Genomic DNA, 19,187 nt, shown 5'->3' with positions numbered 1-19,187 from the left:
TCTAAAATACAATATGATAATTTTTGTAAATTAGAGGTTAAAGTGTATATTTTTGGCCGAAAGTTTTCTTTTCTTTTCTTTTCTTTTTCTTTTTCTTTTTTTTTTCAAAATTTTTGTCTTTCATGTGCTGAATGTAAATTAATTAAGCAAGCCAATGACATAAATATAAATCTATCGGTTGTCAAATTGTAAAATGTAACATGCATTATTTTGCTTAAAATATAAATTGCGCATGGAAATTATCTAAGATACAAATAATTTTTTAAAAAAATATTATTATATAAACATACAGTATACACGTCATGAGTATATATGTAAATATTTGATTTCCCTACTATTTAACCATTTTAAGTTTTTTTTTTTTTTAAATATAAAAATATTTCAAATTTTTTTATGTATTATAAAATACCAATAGTCATTTCCCATTAATTCTTTATCAATTTATTATTATTATTATTATCATTTTTAAAACGTAGTCGTTTCATTAAGTCACATTTTAGGGTTGAGCTTCTTGTTCTTCTTTCTCACTAGTTTCCTGAGATTCTCGTTTTGCTTTCTGAGAATCTCTCAGTTTTTTACCCAAAAAAAAAAAATTAAAAAAACAAAAAAAAAAGGCATAAACCCAACCGGACTTAAACCCCAAACCAACACAGAAGAAAACCAACGAAGCTAAACGTTAAGCAGTGGAGCTTTCAAAATCTCGTATTCTCAGGTAAACCATTTTCATCACATTTCTACACTCTCTTTTCAGTTTCATAGTCGTAGCCACATTCTCTCTGCAACCATTTCAATTTTTCCCACTTCTCGATGTGTGAGCTCCGCATTGGGTATATGAGTTTGGGTTTGGTTAAATGAGTATTGGGATTGAATGATTAGATTCAAATTTCTATGGATTTCTTTCTATTACGAGTTCAATCGGTTTCGGGTATGTAAATATTTGTGGTAAAACTGATTGTGTACTTGCCGTTAGTTTTGGTGCCTTTTCTTTTCAGCTTTATTTTGGTTAATTTGATCTTTGATGCATCTTTCTCTAGAATCAAGTTGTTGGGGGAAGTTGTTGGGGGTGACTAATGGTTATATATATGTGTGTATATATATATATATATGTGTGTATTTCTCCTTTGAATTTCTGATTTTATTTGGTTAGGAATTTTTTTGTTACATATTATTTTCTCCGAATTTATGTTATTAATTTTTTCCCCCCATTTCAATTAATTTGAATATCTTATGGGTATTATCTGGTTTGTTATATTAATTTTTTATTTTAAAGTGTCCATGGTTGTAATTGTGAACCTTATAATCTATATATATATATATATATATATTAAATGAAAATTCATAAAAGAGGCTGTATATCAGAGAAAGCCAATATAGCGAAAGTGGGAGTTGAAAATGGCAACTAGCCTCACAAACCGAGCAGCTTCTATAAACCTCTTCAGAATCTCTTCGAATTTGCTCAGAAGCTTCACCACCACACCGGCTTCACTCTCTTCCCAAAACCCCAGTGCTTCATCTTCTGATTCAAAGAAACCCAAGCGAAAAAAGAAGAAGAATCTCTTTGAGGTGGCTCAATTTTTGCCCAACTGGGGAATTGGTTACCACATGGCCAAGACCCACTGGGTTGGGGTCTCTTATCAGATCACTAAGATCAATCTCTACAAGGTTTCTTTTATCTCTTTTTTATCACTGAGATGTTTTACGTTTTTCATTGTGTTCGCTGCTCAAGAAAATGCAAAATAAGAGAATAAAAAAATAATAAAAAAACATATTGGGTGTTTGAGCTTTTGTCTAGACCCACTGGGTTAGTTATCTTGGGGGTTTGAGCTTATTGGTTTGATTTGATGCAGGATGGTAAACACGGCAAGGCATGGGGCGTCGTTCACAAGGGTGGTGAGTGAAAATTGTTTTGTTTTCCTTCTGTACTTGTTTATTTAATTTTTGTCTTATGATATTAGCACTGTCAATGAATGTAAGGCTTTGGTTTGCATCACTACCTTTTGTTGACACCAAATGAGTAATTTCTTTTCAAGGAACAGAGAAGAGTATCATACAAACTAAAGTGGAAGTGATAGTCTTCGTCATAGTTGCTTTTTTAACAAATAGATAGAGTGGAAAAATGTTTGAAACTTAAATGAGTTCCTCTGCACTTTTACAACTTTGCGTTTTCATTTCATCCCACCTAATCATATTCCAATATATGTTATGCAATTGAAGCATTGGAGAGTAAAGCTTGTAAGTTGTGATAGCTAATAACAGTCATTGTAATTTGTTCTAAACATCGAATCACAATTAGTTGACTGAGTGCTCATAAAGAGTTTACCATTGCAGAATCAGTGCATGATATTTTCTACATAACTTTTTTATTTCAATATCTCAATAATCTGTATAATCATTATATATTCTGGTTAATGGTCATCCACCATAGAGATTTTATCATTACAGAATCAGTGCTGAATGTTTCTACATAACTTTTTTTATTTATTTCAATGGTCAATGCAATAATTATATGTTCTGGTGATCTGCTGTGTGGTATCTGCAAAGGCAGCAAATGGTAAGTAATTATTTAATTTAATTGTTTATGGTGCTAAGAATTACTGGGGAGTTTCAAAGAATGGGTATATCACGACTCATGTTCTTGTGTTTGCATCTACACTGTGATATGGAATATTCACCACGTATGATGAAATTTAGAAAATTCAGAAGCAATTAGGAAACTCAAAATTTCATGAGCGGTAGGATTATCTCTATTTTAGAGGTAAAGCAGAGCAAAATTGTCCGAATTGACAGTGGAATGGTGGTCTCTGCTATTGTATTAATTTTTTTTCCTCTCCTTTTTTCTGTTTTACAGGCTAGAAAAGATGCTTGAATGACTTATAAGGTTAACATTTTATGACTTTAAATAGATAAGGTTAGGCTTGTGCATAAAAACTGGACAACCGAAAAAACCTGCCGACCGAACCACACCGACTGAAATTTTCCAGTGACTGACCGGCGGTTGGTTGGTCAACTGGCACCGGTGAGAAGGTGTCTGTCGCTGTTTCCCATCTTGCAAAACCGATGGTCACTGAAACCGATCGAACATACCACTGTTTCTTCTCTGTTCTGCCCTAGGTTCCACTGCAAGATTCACTGGAGACACAGAGAAAGAGAGGCAGAGATAGTGAGTTTCAGAACGAGAGACAGAGAGCTTTTGAAGCTGACTTTCTCCTCTCTTCTTTCTTCCATACTGCTCTTCAAGTTCTAGCATAGCCACAATCTCAAAGACCTATTATAGAGAAAAAGCCGTGGGCTTTTTGCAATAATACCTAGGTTTCTGATCAATATCGAGAAGTTGTTGATCCTGACTTGTTTATACTAATCCTTGGCTCGATCGGGAAAAAATCTAGAATCGCTTTGCGTTTCTTTCGATGGGTTGAGGGCTAACTAGACTTTAACAGATCTTAGTTTGTTTTCTGTGCGATTCTTGAAATTCTTCAACAGGTTTGAGTTTGTGGGCTCTGTCTTGAACAATTTGATGCAGAAATCGTCATCCTTAAAACTCTAATCTCATCCTAGAATAGAGGTTTCATCGTTTTTTCTCTCATGGTTCTGTTATCTCATATTACAATACAAAAACCGAACCCAACCGACAACTGACCAACCAATATTTGGTCGGCTTCAGTTGGTTGTTAAAACCTTAAAAATGATAGTTGGCTATTTAACCGACAATCCAATCAAATTTGTTCATCAGTCGGAACTGACTGAAACCGACCGGAACCACAACCCAATCAAATTTGTTCATCAGTCGGAACTGACTGAAACCGACCGGAACCAACCAATGAACGCCCCTAGATAAGGTGTTTAACTGAAAAGTTCATTCAACAGTGAAGGTAACAGAGGAGGGTTGTGAAATGGGATGGTTGTAACCATTTACATTTTGTTTGGATGGGACGGAGCTTAGTTAAGTATAATGTAAACTGGCTTAAGTTGCTTCACGTAATAGATCAATGTTGGTATGTGTGTAAAGATACAGAAAAAACCTTCCTGGTCATACCCTTTACAACCTAGGAAGTTCATTCTAAATCTAATCATTGGTGCTTTCTTATGAAAAGGCATTGAATGCTGTTCTCTTTTTAACCTGAACTATATCATTACCTCATAAGTGAGAACAGCTGCATGAGTCTTGATGCTTTATTTGTTTGTTGTATATTTAGTTTGAAGAAATATGAGATTTCAATGACCTGTATATGTGATTCGATTCAATTATGATACCCTTAAATGCAGAGTTTTTGTGCACTAAAATTATGATTTGAAACTAAGAAGTTAATAACTATGAAATGACATTTACTAATTCTCAAGTTATCTTGCTCCATTTTAAGTTTGTTCTACCTATACAAGAAAAAGTTAAATGAAGGGATTTGAATTTTCATGCAGGCTTGCCAGCTGCAGATGCTCCCAAGAAAATAAGTGGAGTTCATAAACGATGTTGGAGGTACATTCCAAACTCAAATAAATTGCCCGTAAGTGAACCAAGTGTTACTATACCAACAGAAAATGCTCCTACGGCTGAAGTTCAAACAACTTGAGGCAACTCTATGAATTATAAGTACTAGTTGTCCGACTTTGTACTGGTTGATTAGTCATGTCCTGCATTAGCACATTTATCATAGATGTGGTAGTGTGTTAAGTCAGTTCTTAAATGTGATTGAGTCTTCGTTATAACATCTTTCTTTGTTGAAATTTCACACAAATGTTTGCAATGCAAAAGGAATTTTGTTGTTAGAGAAATGGTTGAGAATTGCTGTGTTCAACAGGATTTCTTTAGTCTGGTGTGTTGGTTATTTTTGGTTTTCCTATATATATAATAATTAATAAATCTGATCTTGAATCATTTCTGTGTATGGATTTACTGGTGGTGGAGAGAGGAAGGAGATTGTATCAAGTAGCACCAAAGTTCTATTGTGAGTGATGATCCATTGGGCTGTTGTTAGATGGGATTTAAAGCATAATTGCTGGCTTCCTTATTAATGCCTACCTTTCCAACCTTCAAAACCTCCTCTATGCATGGATTGCTCCGCAATGATACATTTATCATTTGGTTGCTGCAAAGCATGAATATAGGAATACATACAATTAGAAACGATGCTTCCTTCTATAGATACAGAAAACTTACTTTAATCAAAATTTGGCATCTTCTATTTATTATCAGATGCATACACATGCCATGTTATGGTGATAATTCTGTCTTAGCAGGCTGCTGAGCTTGATGCGAACAAATTTTCTCTAGTTGTAAAATTATTTACTATTCTTGTATAGTTCTGTTCTTGGGGATAACTAGAGCATAACACCATTTAACAAGCTCAGGCACTGTAGCTCATTGTCAAATTTGAGTTTTTCACTTTGGAATGCTTTTATCTAGACATCAAGTTTGATGCATTCATTGGTTAGGTTTGGCTTAATACCTGAGCTTGTCACATTCATTGGTAGATTTCGCTTGGTGTATATATATATATATATATATATATACATATATATATATATATATATATATATATGAAGAAAAGAGAGACAAAGAGAAGCTGTTTGTAGGGAAAATACTTGGATATTATCAAAACATTTCTTTTGACAGAGATTTACTAAATTGGTTTGTTGAGATATTAAACAAAAACTTCATTTTTTCATTATTTATTATTTATTTATTTTTTGGTGCGGTCAAAAAAAAAAAAAAAAGCCTGATTGAGCCTAGAATTTGGTAAGGATGGGATTATCATGAGCATACTTACAGAGGAAGGACTTGTTAATGGGGTGAGTTTGGTATGCTTCTGCATGATGTTGCAAACAAAATCTTGGAAAACGTTCCTTTTAGCAGTAGAAGAATTGAAGACAGAACTTGCTTGGCCTGGGATAAAAAAAGAAGGGGTTTATTTACTGTGAGATCTTGTTATCACAAGAGACATGCAAGGCAACAAGTTGGGTTTCTCGCTAATTATTGTTTGAAATGTAGGAGTGCTTTATTTTTGAAAAAGCTCTTTTTGATGCTTGCTGACTGTGTAGGCGTTTGCTCCTCAGAAATGTTCTTGTATAGGTGTTTTTTAGATTTGGGATGTGTAGCCCATTATTATCCCAAAATAAATAAAAAATAAAAACTAATAAAAATAAATAAATAAAAGAAGAAGAAGAAAAAGAAGATGATGCAAGGTTGTGCAAAATTAATCACCTGAAAGGGGTGCTAAAAAGCATTTTGTGATGGGACAATGTTGTTTTATAGCTAGGAGATCTAAGTCTTGCTCGCAAAATCATTATTGATCCCAAATACAGTAGATAATTACAAACAACAATCTGATAACACACTCCATTCACGACAAAAAAGCTTTCATAATGTACAAGGGAGATTGAAACAAGAAATACGACCTCATCTTTCAAATCTCATTTACATAGCTCATAAACGACAATATTAGGTGATCTAGGAATCCAAGAGAATATATAAAACTCAAACAAATGGGAAATATTTCTAATGTACTCTATAATTCCTTCATATTCCCAATTTCTACAACTATAATTTCACATAAAGATTTAACAACAGATTGTGCTTCACATTCACAAAACAATTCTATTACATCCCTTCTTGCTATTTCGAAAGCTTTAGATAGTGTGAAAGATTCATCTACCATAGAATCCAATATTTTAAGTTTAAAATTCCACAATCCATCTATTTTCCTTGAGCCACAATGCCAGCCGCACTGCTACTATAAGAGACAGCTGCATCCACATTAAGATGCATGATTCCACCTTTAAGAGGAGCCCAAATTTGTTGTATAGAAGAAGCAGAACTCCTGCCATCATGCTTTGGACATTTACCAATTCTTTTAAAGTAAACCTATAACAGTCTCCCAATCAAATTGCCATCTCATCTATCGATTTTACTAATGATGATTATCTCTTGTAGTAAATAATATTTTTATTTTAATGGAGTAGCTTTAAGTTACAATGTCAGTTTGAAATTTAATACTATATTATGAGTCTGTATTAGACCTTTGCTAATTTGATATACGTTCTGAGAAAAAAAAAAAAAAAAAAACAGAAAACAAAGGATGGAACAGTTGGATATATTATTCAATGCATTCAACAAGTGACACAGGACTTTCATTAAAAAATAATAATAATAATAATAATAAAAAAAAAAATGACAGTACATTGAACTGCAAATTTCATTTTGTAAAGGCTTATATTCCAAATTATTTACGAAGCCATCTCTAAAATATATTACAAAATTCAATAATACTTGAATTATCAAAATGTTCATCAAATTTATTTAATAGATGATGTGATAATATTTAATTTATTTATTTTTATAATTCACTTATCCATTCAAAGATGTTAAAAATAATAATAACTCAAAATCTTTATTGGGTCCGTTTCTAGCCCAATTTTGTTTTCTCATATAAATACCATGTATATCAGTTGCTAGGGTATTCTGCCACATTGTGAGATTTGAGAAACTGGGTGTATAGGGTTTTAGGGTTTTCAGAGAGTTGATTTCTCCACCAATCTTATACCGTTATCTTTGATAGTAGATTCTAGTTCTACCTTCTGTTGTGGACATAGGCACATTGCCGAACTACATTAAATCTTAGTGTCACTATTTTTCTTTCTTGCATTATTTCTTTCTTGCTTGATTATTCTTGATTAAATTTTTGTTCCAAAAAACCTAACATACGGGTATTAGAGCCATACTGATCTGTTTGGGAATTTCTATCATGGAGACAACAAAGCTTGACATCGAGAAGTTTGAGTGCAACATGAGTTTCTCCGTGTGGCAAGTCAAGATGAAGGCGATTTCGACACAAAACAGTTTGCACAAGGCGTTGGTTGGTAAAGATCAGATACTATCTTCGCGGGACACCGAAAAGAAAGCCGAGGTTGATGAGCTTGCCCTATCCACAATCCAGTTATGCTTGTCTAATGAAGTTTTAAGGGAGGTCTTTGATTAGAAGACAACAAAGGACTTATGGGACAAGTAGGGATCTCTATATATTACAAAGAATCTCACTAAGAAACTTATTGCGAAGCACCGTCTATACACCCTTTTGATGGCTGAAGGTACATTTATTAAGACTCACATAGATGAATTTTTTACTATTTTGTTGGATCTGGCAAACATGGACATTAAATATGATGATGAAGATCAAGCCCTAATGTTACTCCGTTCCTTACCTCCATCATATAAAAATTTTAAGGAGATTTTGATTTACAGTAATAAAACCCTAAAATTGGAGGATGTAACAACTTTTTTGTATTCTAAGTTGTTTGATAAGGAGTTGACTAGTAGTTCTTTGGGAGTTTCGGAGGGTTTGGTTGTTAGAGGTAGAAGATCATCTAGAGATCAGAATAATAATAATAATAATAAATGGTGGTAGCCGGTTGAGATCGAAGTTGAGATTTAGAAATCTTACTCGTCATCACTATTAGAGAAAGGGATACATCAAATTTGATTGTTGTAAGCTTCAGAGCAAAAATAATGAAAAGAGTAAGGAACTTGCCGAAACTAGTGTTGCACATGAGGAAATTGAAGATGAAGATGTCTATTCGGTGATTGAGGATAGTTCATGCAAGCAGGGATGGATTTTGGATTCAGCTTGTTCGTGTCACATCTATCTCCACATAGATTGGTTCTCTTCTTATACTCCTATGGATAAAGGTGTTATGCTGATGGGAGATGATTATCCTTGTAGCGTTGTTGGCATTGGAACTGTTAGGGTGAAGATGCAAGATGGAATTATCAGAACACTATCTGAGGTACGTCACATTCCAGATATGTCCAAGAATTTAATTTCTTTGTCTGCATTGTATAAATCTAGTTGTTCCTTTTTTGATGGAGGTGGAGTTTTGAGGGTTTTGAAGGGTGCTTTGGTAGTGATGAAAGCTAGCCTGGTTGGTACATTATATAGGCTACAAGGTTCTATGGTCGGCTGCAGTTTCAATGTCCATGTCAGATTCAGATGTCACTCATTTGTGGCATCTGCGGGTCATATGAGTGAGAAGGGTTTGGTGATATTGAGCAAACGGAATTTGCTTGGTGATAAGAGTATCTCAAAGTTGGATTTTTGTGAGCACCGTGTGTTTGGGAAGCAGAAGAGAGTTAGCTTTAGTACTAAAATTCACAAAATCAAGGGTACTCTCGATTACATTCATTTGGATCTTTGGGGAGTCGCGTGTACTACTTTTAAGGGTGGTGACAAATATATGTTGACTTTCATTGATTATTTCTCTAGGAAGGTTTGAATATATTTTCTGAACCACAAGAATGACGTGTTTGCTACCTTCAAGCAATGGAAAGCTTTGGTAGAGAAGCAGACTGGGAAAAAGGTGAAACGCCTTCGTACGGATAATGGATTAGAGTTCTGTGACGGAGTTTTCAATGAGTTTTGTAGAAATGAGGGGATTGTTAGATATCTCATAGTCAGAGGCACTCCACAGCAAAATGGCGTGGCTGAGCACATGAACAGAACTTTTATAAAGAAAGTTCAATGCATGTTGTCAAATTCGGGGTTGGCACAGGACTTCTAGGCTGAAACAGTTGCTACAACTTGCTATTTAGTGAATCATTCTCCATCAGCGTCAACTGACTGCAAGACTCCTGAAGAGGTATGGTTTGGAAAATCTACTAATTATTTAGATTTAAAGATGTTTGAATGCCCTGCCTATGCTCATGTTAATGAAGGTAAGCTTGAGCCTAGGTTGAAGAAGGGCATATTTCTTAGTTACCTATAGCGTGTAACAGGATATAGAGTTTGGCTTCCTAATCCAAAGTCATCTAAGATTGTGATTAGCAGGGATGTTGTGTTTGATGAGATGACCATGTTGCATCCGAAGAAGGAGTCCGTTGTTTCAGACAATGTGCCAAAGCAAATGGAGTTTAAGGTAGAGGAAGCAAGTACTTCACAGAATAGTTCAGTTTCAGGCCTAGTTGAGACACCCACTCCTGTGGAAGAGGAGAGAGTTGAGGAGGTGCAAGGGCATTCAATTGCCAAGGATAGACCTCGCAGGGAGATCAAAAAGCCCTTTAGTTTAGCTGACTATGTTACTTTTACTTATATTGCTGCATAGGAAATTGAGAGTCCCAGTGATCCTTACACCTATTATGAAGCTATTTCATGTGAGGATTCGGCAAAGTGGTTAATTGCTATGTAGGAAGAGGTGGAGTCACTTCATAAAAACCACACCTTAGAGTTGGTGTTACCTCTAGAGGGTAAAAAGATTATGGGATGCAAGTGGGTTTACAAGAGGAAAGAAGGTTCCTAGTGTTGAAGATGCGAGGTACCAGGCACGTCTAGTAGCAAAGGGGTATTCACAATTACAGGGAGTTGATTTTAATGATATATTTTCCCCTATTGTTAAACATACTTCTATTCGTGCCTTGTTAGCGCTAATTGCTATGCATGAGTTGGAGTTGGAGCAACTAGATGTGAAGACTGCGTTCTTGCATGGTGAGCTTGAGGAGACCATTTATATGCAGTAGCCCAAAGGTTTCGAGGATGAAGGAAAAGAGGACCATATGTGCTTGTTGAAAAGGTCTTTGTATAATCTGAAGCAATCCCCTCGTCAATTGTATAAGTGGTTCGATGGGTTTATGGTTAGCAACAGCTATTCTAGGAGTTAATATGATAGCTGTGTGTATTTTAGGAAGTTGGAGGATGGTTCATTTGTCTATTTGTTGCTTTACGTTGATGACATGCTGATAGTGGCAAAGAAGAAATCCAATATCAACATATTGAAAGTAGAGTTAAGTGGTGAATTTGAGATGAATGATTTGGGAGCGGCGAAAAAGATTCTTGGTACGGAGATTGAGAGAGATAGATCTGCAGATAAACTTTTCTTAACTCAAAGATCTTTTGTTGAGAAAGTATTGGAGCGTTTTGGGATGAAGAATGCTAAACTTATAAGTACTCCATTGGTTGATAGAGATGTTAAGTATATGTCACATGTTCCTTACTCTAGCTCTATTGGTAGTTTGATGTATGCTATGGTGTGTACCCATCTTGACATTGCACGTGCTTTTAATGTTGGTAGCTATTATATGGCTAATCTTGGCAAACAGCATTGGCAAGCTATCAAGTGGATTCTAAGGTACTTGAGAGGTACTACTGACACTTGTTTAGAGTTTGGCAAAAGTAAGAAGGGTGTGATTAGATATGTTGATGCTGATTTTGCTGGGGACCTTGACAAGAATATTGTTCATATGTTTACTCTTGGATATACATATATTAGTTGAAAGTCCGTTTTGCAAACAACAATTGCACTATTAACCATAGAAGCTGAGTATATGGCCATAGCTGAAGTGGTGAAAGAAGCTATTTGGTTGAAGGGATTGATAAGTGAGTTGAATTTTGACCAGGAGATTACCATAATCAATTGTGATAGTCAGAGTGCTATCTATCTCACTAAGGACCAGATGTATCATGAGAGGACGAAGCACATTGATGTAAGATATCACTTTGTAAGAGATGTATTTGAGGAAGGTGATATTGGTGTTCAAAAAGTATCTACTATTGACAATGCTTCAGACGTGATGACGAGTCTTTTTCAGTTAGTAAGTTCAGGCATTGCTTGGACTTGATTGATTACTTGGAGGGTCGAGATTGCCCTTTGGGGCTTATTTTGGAGAAGTATTGCTGTTTTTTATATAGTCCCTAGGTGCAAGATTTTTAAGTAAAGATGGAGATTTGTTAAAAATAATAATAACTAAAAATCTTTATTTGGACCTGTTTCTAGTCTAATTTTGTTTTCATATAAATATCCATATATATCAGTTGCTAGGGTATCTTGTTGCATTGTGAGATTTGAGAGACTAGGTGTATTAAGGTTTAGGGTTTTCTGAGAGTTGATTTCTCCATCAATTTTGTACCGTTCTCTTTGATAGTGGATTACAGATTCTACCTTCTCCTGTGGTTGTAGGCACATCGTCAAAATACGTTAAATCTTTGTGTAACACCCCATCTCAAAGTATGCTGGAATTTTCTCATGTTGACCAGGGTTGACTGGGTTTGACCGTCGTTGACCGAGAAGGGTCAAACTTTGACTTTTTGATTCGGTAAGAATTCTAGGTTGATCGAGGAACCATTATGAAGTACGCATCGACACGAGTCCGTAGACTAGTAGTACATCGAAAACGGAGCTACGGTTTGAAAGTTATGAGCAAAACAAGTTGATGTCCGAACTGTCCGAGGGTGCCGGAGTTGACTTTTTATTTTTATGAAATTGAATTTTGACTCATATATGGTTGTGAAGTACTTGTCGATACGAGTTTTTAAACTAACGACATGTCTGATTCAGACATGTGGTTTTAAAGTTATAGACCTGTAAAATTTTTCAAATATCGTATTATTTTAATATTATTTTTAAACATATGAACAGTATATGCCATGTGTAATTTAGTTAATGATGCCGTGTGTTACAATGAGAAAATGCCACTTGTCAGCCACAAGTAAATCTTATATTATATTATATTATTTTTGTTATTTTTTTATATATTATATTATTATGATAAAATTTTATTATTTTAATATTATTTATTTATTTATTTCTAATTCTTTTTTTTTCTTTTTCTTTTTCTTTCTTTCCCCACGTGGGAAAACACCACGGGGCCTGTCCTTCTCTCTTCTTCTTTTTTTCTTCTTCTTCTTTCTTCTTCCTTCTTCCTTCTTCTTCCTCCCGTCGGTCTCTCCTTGCTGCATTTCTTTTGGCCATCGGACGACGACACGCGCTGGACAAATAGAAAGTCGATGGAAAACCTGGCCGGTAACCGGAAGGACAAGGCTGAACGTCGCCTAACGCACTCGGATCGGGCCTCCATCGTCAGCGATGGTAAGTTGGTTTTCCAGTGATCCAGCCATCACCCGGCCAAATTGATACTCCTTTCTACTATTTTCTGGCCCTCTGAGCTCAATTTTGAGATCCATTCAGCTCAATTCCTTGTTGTTTGAGAGATATAAGAAGTTGAACTTTGACCAAATCTTTCCATCCATTTTTTGGTAACCGCCGGTGTATTTGAGCCCAACGGAAGTCGGTAACGTATTTCTCATCTCTTTACCTTCTTATAGGTACTTTATTTGTGAATTATGATTGAGTATTTTGAAAGATGCCATTTTTGGATTAAATATTATTATTTTAATATGGTAGTATGAAAGATATACTGTTTAATATTTAAATAATTGTTATTTATATTGAAGATGTTAAATTGTGTTGAATTGCATAAATATGGGTTGAATTAATATTTCTGAAATTGGGAAGCTGTTAATTTTGAAGGTGTTATTAAATTATTATTAAATTATTGTTAATTTTATTGTGAGATTATGGTATCTGTTAGAATATATTTTTGTATACTTATATATGTGAAGTTGTGAAATTATATGTGGATTAAATGATATTTGTTGTGAATTGATCTGAAAATTAAGGAATTGATTGTGTTAAATTACCGTGATAACAAAAATATATTATGTAATTTAAATTATGAAAGAATTTTTATATTGTTTTGGTGAAAATTGATTTTATGGATATGAAGAAAAATATTTATTTAAAATTTAGTATTTCCAAAAAATATAATTAATTAATTATTCATACATATGATTTTATCTTATTTTATCGAAACTTATTATTTTAATAATACTATAAAAAAATTTATAGTTTTTAGATGCACCATACACGTAATGATGTTCTGTAGTTGTGGATGTGATTAGCATGCAGATGGATGTGAATATGATTAGCGCGCAGATTGTAATGTCTCCCGTGAGTTGCTATCAGACCGATGGCAGACAAGTTTGATATTGGCCATAGCCACCCCCCTCCATAGCCAGGATGACAATTTAAGCAGTGGCGCTGTGGGACGCCACACGATTGTATGCCGGTGTCTCTCTTTAACCTCCTCGTCAGACGGTGCTTTGGGACGCTGGGTACCGTAGGACACCACTAGTATATAGTATGTGCATCAAGTATCTTTTGTATATATATATATATATATATATGTTATATTTGTATATATCACACTGTACAGGGACAGCGATCCGATGTGGTCCATGAAGAGCTAGCCTCGTCACTATGTTGCCTACGAGTCCAGTGGATTGGATGGCCAATCTAGGCAACTATCCCGGACTGTATTGTTAGCAGGGTACTGGCGACAGCTGAAATCATGGATTGCGCAACATGTTAGAGAGTATCGTTTGTACCCCTGATACAAGTGTATATTTGATAATATTTTTTGAATTTTAAATTATTATTTGATCTCATATTACTCTATCTATTTACAATTTGATTTTCTAGCATTATATTTAATTGCTTTTATTGTCATTACTATTATTAATATTATTCTTGTTATTAATATTACAACTATTATTTATCAGAATTATGTTTACAATTATTTTCATTATTACTAATATTATCATCATCATTATGATTATTATTATTATTATTTTTTTATTATTGTCATTATTTATTTTTCTTTTATTATTATTATCGTGATTTTTGTACTGTAGCGTTGAACAAATATCACAACCAATGAGTGAGAAATATGGCCATCGGGCAAGTATGATAGTTCTTGGGCAAGTGACAGCCATTGGGCGAGTATGACAGCCCTTGGACAGGTGTGGTTATATGATAGCTTTTGGGCATATGGGATGACTGTTGATAGCCTCGGACGAGTTATATTAATATCATTATTAGCATTAAATGGTTGGTATTATTATTATTGTTGATCGGTTAATTTATCTTTCTTTCTATATTACATATTGGTATATTTTTAAAACGATGTGAAATGTATTTGAGATTTGTAGCACTAAGTGGGTGGTGTGGGCGATCATGAACCTATGATGGTATATTTTGGTTGCTTACTTAGTAAATTTTTTCCGTTGTATATATATATTTTATATCTAATTTGTTATCGAAGTGCTGCCATTTGTGGAATTCATTTGTAGTAAGGTGGGAGAGATAAGGTAGTAGTATATAGGAGTGCATTTTTGTGCAAGTAAATTTTGGACATGTTTTACCCTTATAGGAGATGCTGCCGGATTTTCCATAGAAGAGTTCGGTAGGGTCTCTCTAGGATCAAGATTTCTCTAGGATTTTGGGAAGGGATTCTGGACGGGTCCTGACATCTGCATCACTATTCTTCTTTCTTGCACTATTTCTTTGTTGTTTGATTATTCTCAATTAGATTTTTATTTTGCAAAACCTAACAAACGATTCATTTTTGTATATTTAGATTATATGAATAATGTCAATATTTGAAAACTAAATTTGGTGAATATTTTAGTATTTGTAAAATTATTGTATACAATTTGGACATAAATGTATTCCAAATCTTAATTTTTATGTGAATTTATTGGGAAAAATAATTGGTCATGCATTGAAAAAACCAAATATTTTTCTTCTTTTTTATAAGTCTTCAATCAATTGAGCTATTAAAAATTAACAGGTCTTCTATAAAATGGAAAGAAATGGCAACTCATGACCAAGTTTTTTGTTTTTTTGGACTAAGTTTAACACTCATGCTTATTATAAAATAATAAAATTTACATATAGAGTGACGAAGGGAGACAGAGAGAGGAAGAGAGAGAGAGTTGTCCTATTGGGAATGTGTCCTCCATATAAGGTTGTAACGTGTTGATGTAGTTGTCCTATTGGGAATATGCCCTCCATATAAGGTTGTAACATGTTGATGTAACAACTACTAAATGTTAGTTGAGTTAATATTAAAGTCCTAGTTAGGTAAATAGAAATTTTAACATTTGCAATATGGATCAAAGCTTTATATCTATATATATATATATATATATATATAAATAATATGATTCTGTAGTCCAGCAAGATTTTTACATGGTAAATATTAAGAGTTGCTATATCTTATCAACGATTTTAAATTTATATTCAAATATTAATTATTATTTTATTTAATGGTCAAATCTATAAGTATTATTGGTTTAATTAAATCATAAATATTATTGATATCTATATAGATATATATATATATATATATATATATATATATTTGCTATTAAACGCATTTGTCCTCCTCCATATTATGGACTTAACTTTAGGAGAAATTGCCATCAAATACCAAAAGCTGAAAAAAAAATCATAACTTTTGAAAAACTAATATATATATATATATATTTTATATATCATAAAATCTTAATTTTTAAAAGAATTTAAAAGCTGATCAAGAATGTTTTGATAAAAACTATTATAATAGTCATAACATGAAAATCTTTATATAAATGGGATAATTTCCCTATATAGAATTTTTAATTTAGTCGTTATTAGGTATGCTTGTATGTAAGTACTACATCAATCCATTTATAATTAATTACTAATTAAATTTAAATTTAAAACCCAAATGGATATATCATTGAAACAACTAATTATTTTTTATGGCATGATAATTTAAATAATTATTATAAAATAATTTATTTTTAAAATTTTAATATAAAAATTAATATAATTAAAACTGAATAATTATTGGTGGAATCTATATCTATATCCATATAACTGTTTAAATAATTACTATTAAAAAAATTATTTTTTAAATTTTAGTATAAAAATTAATATAATTAAAATTGAAGTCACACTTTTTAACACTTGAAACGTTTTTCCGTATTCTCAACGGATTCTAAAAAAATCATTACTTCATTTTGTCCCCAAAAAAAAAAAAAAAAAAAGTCATTACTTTATTAAAAGATTACTTCAGCATATTCAACTTCCTCATTAATATTATTTACCAAACCAAAAAAAAAAAAGGAGTTCTTCAATGATATAATTGATTGATCAGTGGACAGAATCTAAAGACGCTTATCGATGAATGAGACTTTTATAAGCTTCAAAAATAATAAAATGACGTCAATTATATAATGGGGTTTAAAGTTTAAATCATTAGAATGAGGAAAAGAAAAATGAAATGTCCATTATCACTATCATTTTTTTTTTGATTAATTATTATATAAGAAAGTCACATTCATTATCTTTGCTGTTATTATATTAAGACAAATATGAAAAAAAAGAAAAGATATATTCACTGTTAAAACAAAAATTTTAAAAATCAAATGTAATCTCTCGTTAATTACAAGACAACATTAATCATATTAAATTATCCATATCAATATTTTGTGGTATAAAAATAATAATTATATTTATAAATTTTAATATTAAATAGATAAATTAAAATATTACATATAAAAAAAATATTGAATATTATCAACAAATATAATAAATTATTAATAAATATAAATTTATATTATTAAAATAATATTTTTAACATGTTAATATGTTGTTCTTGTGTTTAACTGTTTTTTATTTTTTTATTTTTAATTTTATTTTTTTAATAAAACTGTTATATGTCTTATTGTGTTGATAATGTTATGAATGTTATAAATCCAACATTATTAATATAAATCCGATAAGATCATATAGGCATATTATGCAATTTCGTATTGTGTTATGTTATATTAACAACTTCACAAAAATACCCACTTTGTTTTTTCCTTTTTCTTTTAATTTTTTTAATTAATATTCACCTTTTTTTCTTCATTTTCCTTTAATTTTTATTAATTCTATTTATTTATTTATTTACTTACTATTCACATAACAATCTTTCATGTCAATTAACATTGATTCCATTAATAAACCACTCACATTTTTTATTGAGAAATTGAGAATGAAAAAGAAAAATTATTGTAAATTATTTAAAAACAGCTCTCATTCTCACTCTCTTTTGAGTTCTCGCTGTCTCTCTCAAAGACTTGAAACACGTTTTGTTTTTATATTTCAGATCTCTTAGAGGTCCGTTTCGTCTTTTACTTTCTCTCTTCCTCTTTTGCATTTTTTCTTTTCTCTTTCCTCTCTTTCAAACACAGAATTCTGATCCATTTGGGTTTTCTTTGAATTTTGTTTTCTGACAACTCCAACAATTTTTATTTTTGAATGAAACGTTATTAACAAAATTGTTAAAGTTTATTTTGGGCTTATTCTACTGAGGAAAATAAGAGGATTATAAACATTTTTAACTTTCATTTTTTGACTACTAAAGTATTAATCGCTGCTGTAAAACTTTTTCTTGCATATAATAATAAGATCAAACTCAATATGAACTACAAACTCCCTGAAGCCTTTTTTTTTTCTTTTTTTTTTTTTCATATAAACAAATTATAATACTTCTTTTACGACATGAAATTAAGGTTTTTTGAGGTTTTACTTTAGTTTTGGAGGAGATTTCTTATCAACTAATGTGGATTTCAAAGGGTTTAATTAGTTCAAAGAAACAAATTGATATCGAATTTATACACCAAATTTTATTAATCAAACCATGTGGAAGTTTATTAGTGATGGATAAAAAATGTATTCCTAAATTTGTAGAAAGGGAACCTAATAATACTTCTATTATTATTTGGTAAACAAAATTTGATCATTTTCAAAAAAACTAAATAAATAAATAAAAATTGATCAATAAATTTGGTGGTCATGGCATTATATCTTTAAGAGCATCCCAAAAAATTCTTTATATTTTTATTTTGAAGAATCAATATATAAAAACAACTTCTAACCCACTCGGTATTTTAATTTTAAAATAGTGGTTGGCTCTTCAAATTTGAAAGCCAAAAATAGTTTTCATTATTAAATGATTACCAAATTCCAAAACCATTATGTTAATGCATTTAATGATTTGATTGGATTTATGAAAAAAAATGGAAGGAAATAATAAAATAATTAAGAGGGAATTATGATAAAAAACCAAAAAGAAAGAGAAAAAAAACATAACAATAAATATTTATTAAAAAAATAAAAATAAAGAATCTGATATAAAAAATTTGTTAAAAGAGATTTTAAAATTTAACTTTTAAACATAAAAATATTCTTTATTATACAAAAAATATTTTTTATTTTTAAAGAATCTCTTAGCGAGTAAAAACTTTCTGTAGGAGTTAAAGGTGAACTGAAAATTGAGCGTACATACCAAGAAAACTTCAAGGCATTAGTTGTATATAACCTTTCTCTCACAAATATAGGGTGTGGTATCCAACTTATATGTGAGCAGAAGCGTAAAGACCCAACTATTAACCTTTCTCTCACATATATATGGTGTGGTATCCAACTTATATGTGAGCAGGAGAGTAAAGACCCAATGCATTGAAGTTTTCCTTCATATATATACACTAATAAAAATA

General features: G+C 32.0%; 1 protein-coding gene across 2 annotated transcripts; it reads left to right on the top strand.

Moving 5' to 3' along the window:
• The first annotated feature begins 524 nt into the window (after positions 1-524).
• Positions 525-4,870, top strand: LOC107434201 (uncharacterized). 2 transcript variants are annotated; one of them, XM_016045634.4, is made up of 4 exons: positions 525-712; positions 1,346-1,662; positions 1,848-1,890; positions 4,414-4,870. In XM_016045634.4, the coding sequence occupies exons 2-4, from the start codon at positions 1,393-1,395 to the stop codon at positions 4,563-4,565; spliced, it is 465 nt and encodes a 154-aa protein (XP_015901120.2). In that variant the 5' UTR covers positions 525-712; positions 1,346-1,392; the 3' UTR covers positions 4,566-4,870. The 2 variants fall into 2 exon arrangements, with proteins under 2 accessions (XP_015901120.2, XP_015901119.2); XM_016045633.4 differs by having other exon boundaries at positions 527-712; positions 1,360-1,662.
• Positions 4,871-19,187: the final 14,317 nt, after the last annotated feature.

This window comes from Ziziphus jujuba, chromosome 7, assembly GCF_031755915.1.
Source record: "Ziziphus jujuba cultivar Dongzao chromosome 7, ASM3175591v1".
Lineage (NCBI taxonomy): Eukaryota > Viridiplantae > Streptophyta > Magnoliopsida > Rosales > Rhamnaceae > Ziziphus > Ziziphus jujuba.
Note: the sequence above shows the minus strand (reverse complement) of the source record. Positions and strands in the feature narration are given on the sequence as shown.

Bases quoted from the DNA above. Each gene is read 5' to 3' on its own strand.
- LOC107434201 (XM_016045634.4), top strand. From the start codon at position 1,393: ATGGCAACTAGCCTCACAAACCGAGCAGCTTCTATAAACCTCTTCAGA. The intron at 1,663-1,847 runs GTTTCTTTTATC...GATTTGATGCAG, and splicing joins CTAAGATCAATCTCTACAAG to GATGGTAAACACGGCAAGGC. The intron at 1,891-4,413 runs GTGAGTGAAAAT...ATTTTCATGCAG, and splicing joins GGGCGTCGTTCACAAGGGTG to GCTTGCCAGCTGCAGATGCT.